Source organism: Nanorana parkeri, unplaced genomic scaffold (assembly GCF_000935625.1).
Source record: "Nanorana parkeri isolate BGI_ZX_2015 unplaced genomic scaffold, ASM93562v1 scaffold5, whole genome shotgun sequence".
Taxonomy (NCBI): domain Eukaryota; kingdom Metazoa; phylum Chordata; class Amphibia; order Anura; family Dicroglossidae; genus Nanorana; species Nanorana parkeri.
In genome coordinates, this window is record NW_017306273.1 from 3,593,143 (window position 1) to 3,608,330 (window position 15,188).

General features: G+C 44.5%; 1 protein-coding gene across 1 annotated transcript in view; it reads left to right on the plus strand.

Annotated features, from left to right (window-relative positions):
* WRAP73 (WD repeat containing, antisense to TP73) overlaps window positions 1–9,926 on the plus strand; it is a 36,282-nt gene extending 26,356 nt beyond the window's left edge. Inside the window, exons 5-12 of the mRNA XM_018576993.1 lie at window positions 385–488; window positions 3,858–3,944; window positions 4,775–4,909; window positions 4,994–5,071; window positions 6,749–6,854; window positions 7,765–7,890; window positions 8,428–8,619; window positions 9,760–9,926. Of these exons, the coding sequence (XP_018432495.1) occupies window positions 385–488; window positions 3,858–3,944; window positions 4,775–4,909; window positions 4,994–5,071; window positions 6,749–6,854; window positions 7,765–7,890; window positions 8,428–8,619; window positions 9,760–9,872 (941 nt within the window). The 3' untranslated portion in view covers window positions 9,873–9,926. The remainder of the gene's footprint in view (window positions 1–384; window positions 489–3,857; window positions 3,945–4,774; window positions 4,910–4,993; window positions 5,072–6,748; window positions 6,855–7,764; window positions 7,891–8,427; window positions 8,620–9,759) is intronic.
* The last annotated feature ends 5,262 nt before the right edge of the window (window positions 9,927–15,188 follow it).

The following is a 15,188-nucleotide window of genomic DNA, read 5'->3' on the forward strand; positions in this document are numbered from 1 at the left end:
CAATGACTGTCATTTTGGTGTCACCCCTCCAATGGTGGCATCCGGGTGCGTGCCAAACCCCCATTGTGACGCCACTGTTAAAGAGAAAACACATAAAGAAAAGGTAAAGCCTGTAAAAACTTGGTTAAAGTCTAGTGTTTCCCTACCTGCTGCTGCTTGCAAAACTGAAGAATCAGAGTAAAGCTTTGGGTGCTTTTAGAGTCGGCAGCTTTTTGGTTGGTAGAAAGAGTTCTTTTATATACTCTATTTTGTCAGTAAAGAGCTCTTGCTTTGTCACTGACGGCCTTTTGCTCATTGTATATTTTACAACTTTATTATTCTCCTCATGAACAAACACATCAGTGATTAGCTTCTGTCTGACCCTTGCTGACCTTTGACCCACAGGCATCGCCTTCACCAAGGATGGACGGCACATGGCTCTAGCAGAGAGACGGGACTGCAAAGATTACATTAGCATATTTGTGTGCAATGACTGGCGCCTACTAAGGGTGAGAAATACCGCCGTCCACATGTTGTGCTGTCTGTCTGTTCATTTAATACCTCTGTATCTTAGTACTTAGTTTGTAGAATTTACTACACTACTTTCAGGGGACTTTCCAGGATTCTTTCTTGGCAGTAAACAAGGCGGCTAAACATAGCGCTGTCACAGCGCGGCTTTTTGAGAGACACATTGTACAGGGCCATTATGTAAAGTGCTTACAGAGGTCCTTGCAGTAAATCGCAAGGTCTGCTTCTATTGCCCGGCCTCTCTCCCCTTTCAGGAATCGTCTACGGTTAGTACGTGTACGTAAAGAAAAGAAGTTGGATGTATATTTGTTTTACCCCCATCTTCTGCCCTGCTGGGTGTGATGTCACCAGGGCCGGATTTCCCACAAGGCCAACCAAGGCCCGGCCTTGGGGCAGCAGGGAGTAGAGGGCCAGCAGGGGTGTGGAATTCCTATCTCCCGACGCCCAGGACATGCATTTCCGCGTGCCGGGCGGGTAGTTTTCTACATTTAGCCCTGCTTTGGGCAAGCAGAGCTAAATGTACAGCGGGGAAGTCGCCACTTGTTTTATACAAGTGATCACTTTTATGCCGGTCTGCCATTTCTCCATGGGGGGAGGTTTTTGCGGGTGGGGGCGCATTGAGTGCCTGGCCTTTGGGCAGCAGAGAGAGTAATTACGGCCCTGGATGTCACCATCCTTTCAGGAAGATATCTGCCGAATACAGGGCAGCGAAATCTTGTGGGGAGACACTTTAGTCCATTGCAAGATCGGCTTCTCACTGGAAGAAGAATTCTGACATCATTCACACCTAGTTGTCACAGGCAAAAATATGTGGGGTAGGGTAAGTTCAAACACTAAAGCCTGCCATACACCTGAAGATTATCTGCACAGTTTCTATGGTCAGATAGAAAAAGTGCAACAGATTCCTCTAGGGCTGCAACAACTAATCGACATAATCGATTATAATCGATTATTAGTAGTTCCACTGAAGCTGTGGTTGCCATGTGGGTATCCATGATCTCACTTTATAAAAGTCTGCATTTGCATAGGACTGTTTGAGAGGCTTCGTAGGACATATTCTCATTAGTCTCTGCTGGTTTAAATCCCAAAACTGGCAGAACCGAATCTCAACTCCTATGGCAGTTAAAAGATGCTGCAGGTATTTCAACTATTAGAGGTTTGCCTGTGTTTTTTCTATAAATTTTGCTTTGTGATCTTCAGTGGAGGGAGTTCTTGAATTCTGAATGGACTGTGAGGTGTGCTCATGTGACGCACATCCAGGCAGCTGCAATGCAGGCCCATTGCTTTCTTGTGTCTGAAGTTAATGAGACGGCATTTGCACTGGTGCTGCTACAAGCTCTCTGGCCTCTGTTACCCCAGCCAGCCAATATTGGCTTCTGTTAAAGTCACAAGGAACACATCACTTATCCCAGCTGTCACAGCACGTATTTGCAGCAGCCTGGTTGTATGTTGAACACTTTCCGCTCCTGTTTTTAGTGCAAACACAAGTATGTTATATATCATTGTGAAGCCCTGCTGCCTTGCCTGCCAGAACCTCCTGATGTGTTTTGACTGGAAAATAATTTGTGCCACACAAAAATGCAGAATGTTGTTCACTCTGTGCCGGCCAGGGGTGTCCATGAGAATAGGGCAGTGTGCACAATTTTGTGTTTATATTGCTAACATGGAATGTTTTATACAGATTAGCTAAAATCTGACACCTAGAGTCCTTTTTCAATCTTGTTTAAGGGACACAGGATTCAGATATTCAGGGATTGGAAATAAAAAACCCCAGAGCAGCCAGATAGAATCGCTCCCACTCCCATCATTTTTTTTTTTCCTAGGGGGATGGATGTCTTTTCTCTAACAAATGTTTTACCATTTTTACTAGTTTAATTCTCCTTTTTCAGAGGAGAAATTGGAAAAATTGGCTTTGTTTTTTAACCTCTGTCCGGCTCCAGTATATCAGAAGGCAAAATTAGTTAATTGCCTGGATGAAGTGCTCATTTTGCTTTCAGCTACCGCTTTCATTAGAAAGACTGACTCACGCCACCATTCTTCAGTGGCCTTAATAAGAAGGTTGCACATTTTCCTGTCAATGTGCACGCTGCTAGGTTACATTGTTAGTCAGGTTGAAAAAAGACACAAGTCCATCGAGTGAAACCTGGGAAATCTGGGAAACAATTGTCTGATGCAGAGTACCTTTTGAGCTACTCTGCATCAGACAATTGTTTCCCAGATTTGTAAGACTGACGCGTTCTCTAAGTTTTACTAGTGGATATTCAGGGCTCATCTAATTTCCTTCATGGCAGCTCCTTTGACGTGCACCAGTTTTGCTTTTTTTATGTAGGCCTTTTAATGTTTTGTTACTGTGTCTCACCCCTCGGTTGGACTGATTTTTGAATGTCCCGATTGTCTCAGAATAGCTCTAAACTGCGTCCATTCACAAATCAAAAAGAGACGCTTTGTTTCTTGGAATTCATTAAGGATCACAAGTGCCACATCCCCGTGTCATCCACTCATAATACTGCTTTTCAACAAAATTAAAGTGACACTAAACTCAGGAGTTAAAACTTAAAAATGCATTCAGTTACCATAACTAATAACAGAAAACTTATTTGTGTATCACTCGGCTGTACACTGTCCTTCCTTCTGGAGGGGGCTACTTTTGTTCCCCATGGTCCCCGTGTGTGTTGTAAAGTAGTCACCGCTCCAAGTTCACTCCTGTGATGGACTACAATCTCAATAACATTTACTAAACGTGAGATTGTAGTCCATCATGGGAGCGAGCTTCAATTGATTCATTCTAGAAACTTAACCATTCACTCTTAACGTAAACCCGACGTGTCCAAGGAGCTGCATACACTAACCATAAATGGTGAAATGCAGACACATTGAGGGGAATTTATCAAAACTGAAGCAGACAGAATCTGGAGCAGCTGTGCATGGCAACCAATCATCGTCCACCTTTCAGTTTCAAAAGCTTAACTGAACAAACTGCTCCAGATTCTTCTGATCCAGTATTGAAAAATTTCTCCCCCCCCCCATTGTGTGTGTAAATAACCTATAAGTGGCCTCCAGTCAGTCTCTTTGATCCTGGGTGTAGAACTCTGCATTCTGGATCCAGACATACAAGGCCTCAACTCCTCTTCGAAGTGAGATTAAACCCAACTGAAGGTGTTTTAAAGACTGATTGGAAGGCAATGTAAGGGTGTTTGTAGATACAACTAAATGCCTGGTCTTTGCCAGTATTGTTGGGTCCAGTAGAGTTGCACTTTAAACCTGGAGCAGCTGAAAATAAACTTGGATGACTTGAATACTAGACGCTGGCCATAGCAGACCTGTAAATTTGTCTTCTGTTTTGTCTGCAGCACTTTGAGACCGACACTCAAGACCTGACCGGCATAGAATGGGCCCCCAATGGCTGCGTGCTGGCTGCATGGGACTCTTGTCTGGAGGTATGGTCATCAAATCCTCTTGTTTACATATCCGGAGCATTGCTAATTGTTGCGAGGACGTGGCTCTGAGCCTCAAACATATTACTGTGTTATCAGATGTGAGGAATTCTTCATTCATTAATTTCATCCATTTATTAAGTACATATAAACACAAACATTGAGCTTCTCACCAATGCTCCTTTTTGGTCTGTTCAATACCTGTGAATATGTTTTGTTGTATCTGTTCATTAAGTTGATCCTGCCAGAAATCCAATGATCTTGTAGCTTCTGGTGTACTCTGCTGCACTGAAATCTCAAGCAATGTTATAAGCCCTGCCCAGATCACCTCTGGTAACTACAGAACACCTCCCTCCATCTTATGGAGATGAGGAGCGGGAAGCAGCCAAAGGTGACAATGCTGCCCCTCGTTGCATACCGTACTGTGAATGAGCGTTGTCAGCCTTGGACAGGAAGTGTGTTATTGGTAGGATCAAAAGGTGAACATAAAGGAAAGCATCGATAGAAGAAAACAAATGCAGCAACCATGCCAACGCTGCAAAATATTCAGATTTGTTCTTAGGTTTAGGGCTGGTTCACACCATTTTCTGGCCTGCAGTTCCAGTGCATTCCAGACCACACATAATGAGACTAGCAGTATTGGCCTGGTCTGGAACGGACTGCGCTGGTGTGAACAGAGGCCAGAAATAGCACAGGGATACATTAGGATGCATTTTGGGTCTGGAGATGATCTGGATTTGGTGTGAATGTTTCCTGATGTGCTTGTTGTGGATTATCCCGGAAGCTCCAATGAAACAAAGTTTATCTAACATGTAATTTGCACCATTTTCCAGTACAAGGTGTTACTCTACTCTCTGGATGGACGCCTGCTGTCCAACTACAGCGCCTACGAGTGGTCTCTGGGTATCAAGTCCGTCGTGTGGAGCCCCAGCAGCCAGTTTCTCGTGGTTGGCAGCTACGATGAGAAGGCATGTACACAGACGTGACCAGCTCTAGTTTTCCGGGATAAATATAAAAGCGTCAATCTTTTTTTTCTTGTTTTCCTCTATTAGGTTCGAATACTCAACCACGTTACATGGAAGCCAATCAAAGAGCTGGCACATTCCGCTACCATTTCCAACCCAAAGACAGTAAGTAACGCGGGACGGGATGATGAGGGCTTGGAGGCCCTTGGTAGGCTCGGAGGCGGCTTCGTTTGAACTGGTCTTCCGCGCAGGGTGACATTTTAGATCCAGAAGCAGAAAGGAGCTCGGATTTGACGCATTGCCCAGTACGGCTCCTCCGTGACAGGATGAGGAATTCCTCCGCCGTAGGATTATCACAACTGATAGACACAAAGCTTTGTATTTATGCAGGGATCATCAGCTGTTTCATGACTCTATTATCATAGCAGGGCTTGGCTCTGACCAAGGCTCTGTGCACACTGTAGGTTGTTGTGTGGTGCATTGTGTGCATCTGCAGCAGCACATGCTCTTTTTTTTTCTGTGCTCCCACGCTGCTCTGTTCAGCTGTCTAGAGCAAAGAAAATCCCCGGCTTGTAAAAGCATGCGACTTACTCCATATATAAAGAGTAATGAAAGGGACTGATGTACTTGCCTTTCTTGGAGAAGATGCTATGCACATAACCAAAAGCCTAGGCCTAGCGTAAGGGTAGGAGCAGCGTTCAAACTGGCTGTTTTTTTTTCCAATGGAGATCATGTGACCAAAGAGTTAGGCTTTTAGTCACATGACTGGCACAGGAGATTGCACAGAGCAACATTTTCTCCAGGAACAGTACTTCTGTCCGTCCCAGCGAGCCTGTTTACAGCTTTATGTTCGCATTTAGGGCTTGTTCACACCATATACAGTGCGTTCCAGCGTGGCTAACTGCTGGAATGCACTGTATCGCATAGTAAACTCCCACCTGCGTTCTGTGGCGGAAGGGGGTGTGGCAGTGCACTAAGGTCAATGGCACTTCAGCCAGGCCCCCTTTGCGCGCAGTGCGATCGCCTGCACCAGAACATGTGGCACATCAGTGCCTGCGTTGTGATCCATGCGATTGGATAAAATGCTGCGTACACTGTTGACTTCAATGCACCGCCACACCCCCACACAGCCCAAAAGGTAGGGGGGATTTTACTATGCGATAAGAGTGCGTTCCAGCAGCTAACTGCACTGGGACGCACTGTATAGGGTGTGCACAAGCACTTAAAGCATAAATCCAGTTTTCAGCAAAGATAATTAAATAAATCAGAGGGGGTCCTGACGCCTCTTTTTTTTTTTCTCCTTGTGAACTATAGCTCCATGTTCTGCACGCAGGACACCTTTTGTGTAGTATGTATAGCAAAAGCTATATGGGAACCCCTGGCTGTCTGACATTGAGCCAGGGCAAGCACTTCTTGTCATTGCCAGTTGTCATATTAACATCCCCCTGTAGTTTTCAGAGCTACAGGGGTGATGTAATGAGCCAGCCGTCGCAGCCAGTGGTCTTCACTGTTGATCCAAACAGGACAACAGCTAAGCCCACAGCGTATTGAACCATACAGACTTCTGGGACTTCTGTTGTCCGTGTGTTGCCGCTGCTCTGTTGAAATTGCTCCCCCATGTGACTGCTATATTACTAAAAAATTCAAGTGTGTACAGTCTGTCCTGGAGAGGGAACTGGGGAATGATGACATTGATGCCTGGAGTTCTTCTTTTACATCTAAAAACAGACATTTGACTTTGCCTCAGCTCCATGTCACTGATAGCAAGCTGGCAGTGTCTGTCTGCATGGCTTGCATTGTTGCGTTCTGCTGTTTCCTATCTGATCCTCGTTTCTGTTCCAGGTTGTTTATCGGGAGGTGGACAAATGCCAAACTGCAGTTCCAAGTCAGCTTACCTTTCCACCCCAGCGGGGGGCACCCAGCAGCCTCTTTACCGTCCACAGTAAATGTGAGTGATCGTGTGACTGTCTTGTCCAGAGTTTGCATTGCTTTTACAAAATGAATCTCCTGTTTTATTGCTTTGGCTAGTGATAGACATGAGACCGGGCTCAACAGATCGGTAGCCGATCCTAGGCTGCAATTTTTCAATCGGCAGAACAGATTGGGATAGTGAACTATATTGTTTGCATAGCTGGAATATACACAAACAATCGGAGCAATGATTACTCTCCTTTTTTCAGACTCCATCTGTGGGGTCTGTTTATTATGGAGAACAGATGACGCACTCTGCTGCAAACTGCAATATTTACTCCACACAAAGCATTCATAAAATGCAGGCTGCAATATCCCACTTTACATAATCACCCCGTGAATAGAGGAGAGGCTGGCCAAATGATATTGAGGAGTCACCTAATCCTGACTTTTTGTTTTCCTTGGAGTCCTGAAGCAAGTGGAGCAGAATACACATTTGTCCACATTTGTGTGGTGTGTTAATGGGCGCGTGTTAACTTGTGTTACATGCACCCTAATGCGTGTTGGCAGCTTATTAGTTTGGAAATTGCTGCCAACACACACCAGCACAGCTAACACCGCACCTAACCCTTTTTTGGGGAACACAGCACAGACGCCAAGTCGTGTGTGTGTGTGTATATATGTGTAATATATAAATATATATATATATATATATATATATAGTGATCGCTTTTGATAGAGCTTTGCCAGGCGTGTCTGTTTGTGTTGTATGGGGTCTATTTTGTCAGTAGCTGGCACCTGAGTCCAGTGCAACGTTATTAATGACATATTATTTGGCTGTTAAAATCCTGTATTGTCCTAGTTTTGGTTCGTAGTTTTTCCTTTTATGATTAGGTTTAAATTGTCTCTAATTAGTTTTTTTTTTTTTTAAACATATTTTCTTTTAGATGTGCTGGTTGAGCTGCCTGTGACTTTACGCACCATCAAACCCGACACGGATCGTGCAAATCCAGAACTGGGTATCGGAATGCTGGCTTTCAGTCCCGATAACCGATACTTGGCAACCAAAAATGGTATATTGATCTATCGGGCTATTCCTACAATCAGATGAAATAAAAGGGGATACCTGAGTTGGCGGGAGCCAGGGGAGGTCCAAGGCGGCGGGAGGCAGGGGGCGTCTGGGATGGTGGGAGGCAGGAGAGGTCCAAGGCATCGGGAGGCAGGGGGGCGTCTTGGATGGTGGGAGGCAGCAGGAGGCAGGGGACGGTGGAAGGCAAGGGGCGCCTGGGACGGCGGCAGGCAGGGCAGCAGATGTGTGTTCCTCTGCACAGGATTTTAGAGTACTAGCTTGGCGCACAGCAAGAAAAACATGTGAGGTGTTGTAGCACTTCTCCACCTTATCTGAGAACCGAGACCAAAAAGTTTGGGCTTAACATATAGTTTAATAATGGAAAATTGTATACTTGCCTATCGGTAATTTTTCCTTTCCTGACAGCATACGGATGGGTTAGCTCCACATATACATTTTTCTATTTTTTTCTTGCAACACCGCTCCACTGAGTTGGAAATGTTGCATTTCATAATGTGTAATGGTCTTTTTTCCCTTTCAGATAACATGCCATACTGTGTGTGGATCTGGGACATCCAGAAGATGAGACTGTCTGTAGTGTTGGAGCAGACATCAGCTGTGCGCTCTTTTCAATGGGACCCTGTCCAGCCACGGCTGGCTATCTGCACTGGAAATAGCAGGGTGTATTTATGGTCTCCCAGCGGCTGTGTCTCCGTCCATGTACCTGTAGAAGGTAAACAATGAAACATAAGCCTGTATTCCACTTTTTAGAACACTGATCTATATCTCAGTGCTTTACCAATAACACTAAGCCATTTCCATCAGTCAATGTGCCAACGGAGCTTACAGTCTATATGAGAATTCAGTAATAAGGTTTACATCTAGTATAACTTTTAATAAGCCAATTGAAATGAACTTTTCCTTCTTCGCTCACTTTTTTATTGGTTGCTGTGGCTTGTAGTAAGCATTTGGTTAGATTAGAGGTGCACCGAAATGAAAATTTCAAAACCGAAAGAAAAAAAGTCAGGCCAAAGCTGAAAATGTTTTTTTATTTTAACTCTTTCAAATTATTTAAATATTTTATTTTTTTATAAAGTTTTTATTCATTTAAAAAAAATATATTTTTATTTTTTACTTTAGTTTTAGGGGCTTCGGGGAAATATTGGGGGGTCTAAACGGACCCCTGATATTTCCCTTTTAAAATAGAAAAAGAGATTGAGGACGCAGAGTCCTCAATCTCTTTTTCTGCAGCCCCAGTTATCAATGAACAGAAATCCTCTATACAGAGTGTTCCTGATCATTCATAACATGAGGACAGAGTATGTTTACTATATCCTCAATCATGAATGAGCAGGAAGTGATGTGATTACTTCCCATTCATTCAGAATTTGGGACACAGTAAACATACTATGGTTCCATTATTTACAAACACTCAGTGATCACTATTCGCTGAGTGTTTGTACCCTCTCTCCTTCCTGACAGCTGTCACAGGAGGCTGAGCGAGAGGAGCTCAGCCTGTTGTGACCGCTGGCTGTCTCCGCCCACACACCGCTCTGCCGATCTGTGATAGGAGGCTGAGCGTGTGGGAGGAGAGACGCTGGCCGCTCACAGCGCTCTCTTCCCGCAGCGCTCGGCCGCCTGTCAGTTTTCCTGTCAGAGCAGAGCCCAGCGGGGAGGGGAGAATACACGGATGTATCGGGCAGAAAATGGCACTTTCTGCATTATGCCGAAAGTCTAACCTAGGGATGCACCGATATGTTTCGGCGGCCGATATATATCGGTGCATCCCTAGGTTAGACTGTCAGGTTGTTGGGTAAGACATTTTACCAGACCAGCTCACGCTTTTCTTAATCTGGTGTTTTTCTGTTTTCAGGTAATTTCAGCGTCTTGTCCCTGTCTTGGCATCCTCTGGGCGAAGACTCATTGCTGCTTCTGAGCAAGGAACATCTGTGTCTGTGTTATCTGGAGGGTGAAGATGAACAGTGACATCAGGAAGAGACTATCCCATGAAAACATGTTTACACAATACACATCTGGCTGTAAATGAACTGGCTCTAGTTGTGTCTGCGGGGTTCCAAACCGCAACCTCTGCTTTGATGGCGGCCATCAGAAATCCTAAAGGGTAGCTTTATTAGCATGCGTTTATACAGGGAGGGACAGCTGTTCAGACACGGATTGGGAAATCCTCCAGTACATGAAAAGAGATAAAAGAAACAGCACCACCTTGTGAGATTATGGACAAGTACATGCAGCCAGTGAGGTATGTTCAGCATGAACAAGTGTGGCAACCAATCAGACATGACCTACTACTAATTTGAAGTCGGCGACCTGAAATATGATCGGTCCAGTGAGTTTGTACTCTGAGCTTCTAGAATACGGACAGTTGTTTTTTCAGCCTGACTTCTGTATTAACGCCAATCTTGGGAACCCCAGCAATAGATTTTACCCAGCCATTGAGTTGTGACAATGGTGCAAACCATTCCAAGTGACACCCAGGTAATGGAACAGGGTTCTTCTGGTGTAAACCATTCCAGAGTGACACCCAGGCAATGGAACAGGGTTCTTCTGGTGTAAACCATTCCAGAGTGACACCCAGGCAATGGAACAGGGTTCTTCTGGTGCAAACCATTCCAGAGTGACACCCAGCCAATGGAACAGGGTTCTTCTGGTGCAAACCATTCCAGCGTGACACCCAGCCAATGGAACAGGGTTCTTCTGGTGCAAACCATTCTAGAGTGATACCCAGTCAATGGAACAGGGTTCTTCTGGTGCAAACCATTCCAGAGTGACACCCAGGCAATGGAACAGGGTTCTTCTGGTGCAAACCATTCCAGCGTGACACCCAGCCAATGGAACAGGGTTCTTCTGGTGTAAACCATTCCAGTGTGACACCCAGCCAATGGAACAGGGTTCTTCTGGTTTAAACCATTCCAGTATGACACCCAGCCAATGGAACAGGGTTCTTCTGGTTTAAACCATTCCAGTATGACACCCAGCCAATGGAACAGGGTTCTTCAAGATAAGGTTTTATGGTTATAGGGGTGGCTTGGGGTTAAAGCTAAACTCTAGCTCTCACACCTCCCAGACTGCATATGGTGAGATTACCTTCCATTAGGAAAAGATGACAGTTACATCTGAACACAGGGGGACAGCCGCCATCAGCCTTTCATTGCTTTGTTCAGGCTCATTGACTGCAACTATCCACATTTAGCGGCAGGAATTTGCTGGATTTTTGCTGTTGCTGACTTATTTTTTTTTTTTAATGTGACTGAGTTTATTCAGAGATAGATTCATGTCACGATTTGTTGTTGTTGCCCATTGTAGTGCCTCTAGAGGCATGGATGGAAACATTTGTAGTAGTATGTTTTAGATTCAGACTTTCCAAAACACATAGCAATCCGTGTTCATAGAATGTAAATTGTGATGTAAATAGTGCAAATCTAATTTATGATTGTCAATAAAGTTTTTATTTTCGTTTGTAGTATTGGTCGGGTTTGTGTGCAATCATATGTGGTGTGGACTAAATGGGTGTCGAGTTTAAGTCTACTTGTTTTCAAGGGTGCAAGATGTGGGCCCTCATCTTTCTCCTTGCGTCTCCATATTGACACAAGTATGCAGCCAGTGAAGTCAAAACTTCTGACTTAGTCTTGGTCCAGGTTTTGCGGCCCTGCTCCGGGAGATGGCCAGGGACCGCGGCCCTGCTCCGGGAGATGGCCAGGGACCGCGGCCCTGCTCCGGGAGATGGCCAGGGAACGCCGCCCTGCTCCGGGAGATGGCCAGGGACCATTGCTATAACAGTCCTTTTGCAAACCAACACTTCCACATTGCGCTTTTATAAGATAAAGGGGGAAAACACAAGAAAAAAAAGCGGTGGAAAGCGCAGAAAAAGAAAATGTAAAATATATACTAGATATAAAAATGAAAACCTTTTAAACAACTAGAAGCCAGTGTAAAGAATATTTTTCTTTTTTCACTGGCTTGAGTAAGCACCAATACCCTCTGCACCAATACCAAGTGCCAAAGGGCTGCAGGTTGGGCACCAGGGATTCCTCAGAAGTTTGTAATATGGAGAGTTCTGCCCTGCCCTCTAGTGGAGTCATTGTGTAATGCAGCCACTCTTCCTATCACTCTGGAGCTTGCGCCCAAAGGCCCATAAAGGGACAAATATCCGGGTTCATACTGGCTGAACTTCAATTTTTCTTCATAGCTTTAGAAGGAAATGATAAGTGAGCTGAAAGTTGGTTAAAGCTGAACTCCAGACAAAATACACAGACTAAATACATACATGGGAGCTGTTTTACCTGCCAAAGGATTTGTATTGCTGTCCATCCAGTGCAGAGATTTACACAGCTGTCACAGCACCATCCTCTATGGCAGGGCAGGGGACCTGCTTTTTTTTTTTTCCTTTCTCTTTTGCTGCTCATTTACACTTACAGGTCTCCTCTCCACCCAGCTTTACAGTGTACCTGTGGGCACAATATACTTACATTGCTTGGCAGACAGCTTCATATTTACCACCTTTTCTGGGAATAAAATACTGACTTAGTGTTAATAACTTTGTCATTGAGCCCTATTGTTACTAGTCAGGCAGCACACCCATGAATTTCAGCTCTTGGCCCTTAGTACTATGCAACTTACCGGTTCTGAAGGGTGGCCTAACTGACCTATTAATAGTTGGTGCAGGGGTCACAATACGGGGTACCCCAGAACAAAGCAGAGCTAATGTGAAGATCCCTGGAAGTGCCTTCTGTGCAATATAATGCCGCTTTATTGTATGTTGTCCCTGAAGAAACGAGGTTTGAACTGTGGCTAGGCGGTAAGCACTTCTGCCTTGCAGCACTGGGGGTCACTGGTTTAAATCCCAGTCAGGAGACCATCTGCGTTGAGTTTGCATGTTCCCCCTGTGCTTGTGTGGGGTTCCACCAGTCTCTTTCCACACTCCAAAGACTTGCTGGTAGGTTAATTGGCTCCTTTCTGAATTGGCCCTGTATTAGGGTTGCCACCTGTCCAGGATTCACCCGGACAGTTCGGGTTTTGAATGCTGTGTTCTGGTTTCATAGCAGCTGAAACTCGGACACAAGATGTCAGGCAGACGGGCAACCAAAATTAAGATAGGGGCTACTGGCCCCCCACTGAAAATAGTCTTACCTGTGATATTTACATATGAATGGGTGGCGTTATTTAAATATTAATAAGCCACCACTCATTCTCCCAAATAGGTTTCCGTGCTTTGCTAGAGTGTTCGGGTATCACTGGAAGAAAAGGTGGAAACCCCACGCTGTATGCATGTGCAATAGGGACTTTAGATTTTAAGCTCCTCAAGGGCAGGGACTGATGACCTCCTGCTTTCCAGGTCCCTTGTCAACTCCTCCCCTCATACATGCCTCCAGGACTTTTCTAGAGTCTCTCCCATCCTATAGAACTCTTTACCCCAACCTGTCCATCAATCGCTCACTCTGACTGCCTTTCAGCAATCCCTTAAGATTCATCTCTTCAGGGAAGCCGATCCCACCTCAACCTAACCGCTCAACCATCACGTTCTCAAACAATTCATCCCCACACAGCTACCTCCTCATGTATCACTTGCCCCTCCCTTAGACTGTAAGTCCTCAGGGGCAGGGCCCTCCTTACCATCTTGTCTTAAATTGTAATGTCTTCCTTATATTGTAAAGCGCTGCGCAAACTATTGGCGCCATATAAATCCTGTATAATAATAATGTGCGCTATATAAATACCTGTAATACATCCTATATGTTACTGCAAGTAGGCCACGACGCTGTTAAAAGTCTAATGACCCCCTATCAACCAATCAGAAAGCATCTTACTACAGTAAACTGTATTGTGGCTGCAGCACTTTGCATATAAGTGTACCCCCTTACTGACAGCGGTTCTCCAAGATCCACTTTTAGAGCGAAACCTCCATGGCAGCAGATGCTGTATATGAATTTGTGTGAGGGTGCAGAAACACATATGGCCACTAGATGGCAGCAACGTGTCATTCAATGATGATGAAAAGAGGACCTGTCAGAATGGCTGTTACTTTGCATTGCTCAGGCTTCAGCCAGCAGAGAGGAGATCGCTGTGGTCACACTGGAAGCCATGCTTGTTCTGGAGCACTATTATTATTATTATAGGGCAAGAGTTCTGTTTTTGCTTGACTTTCATTTTCAGAAATCAATCAAGGTTTCCCTATGTGATCCATCCTGATTCCTGCGAACGCTCCTCCGCGTTCAGACAATCAAACACGCTGCCGCGTGACGAATTCACCCTGCGGACCTTGATCGATTTTTATGGATTTGATAGATTAAAATGTCATCAAATACAAATCAATCACAAACAGGATCCCTGCCGGACAATCTCAGAAAGCGATGAGATTTTCCGCCATGTTGGATTGGATTCAGATTGATTATTCAGCGGACGATCAGAAATAGCGCAATGATCATTTTTATTGTTTTTCTATTTCAGTGAAAAATCAACTTAAAAAAAAAAAATTATTTGTTTAAAGAGGGTTTTTTGGGGGGGGGGTAATTCAGGGCCGTTTAGTTTATTCCCTATAGAACTGAATCCTGCGTTTCACTGGTAGTGAATCAATCACTGTCATTTGAAACACTCACCTGGAAAACTCACCTGCAGTCAATGTATGGTGAATGTCAGATACACCGCTTTATCAATACACCCCAAGTATTATTTATTTATTATTATACAGGATTTATAAAGTGCCAACAGCTTGTGCTGAGCTTTACAATATAAAAGGAGACATTGCAGCGACAATACAATTCCATACAGGAGGATTGGGAGGGCCCTGCCCCGGGGAGCTTACAATCCAAAACAGTTCTTTGTATTTTTTTGTGTTTTTGATCATTATTTGTGCACTTCGTGTTTTACATTTTTAAAATGTTATTTAAAATTTGTATACTTTGTGCTTTCTTACATAGTTACATAATATTTGAGATTGAATAAAGACACAGGTCCATCAAGTACAAGCTATTGTGTGATTGTGCGTGTATATGAGTCCTTGTGTGGTCTTAGTCTTTAAGAGTACCTGTACCCCTGTATGATAACCCTCATTATTTTTGATTTACTTATGAGGGGCCATTTTTTTGGGCACAGGAACATGTCCAGGATTTGTATTTCTGTCCATCCAGTAATGAGATGTACACCGCTCTGCTGCAGAGCACAGCCCTGCCCAGCAGGAGAGCTGATTTTTCTCTGCTGCAGTTCAGTAACACTTGCAGGTCTTGTCCCTCCCCCAGCCTGTGATTGGACAGTAGGGATTAACTCAGTTTTAGACCAAACCAGGAA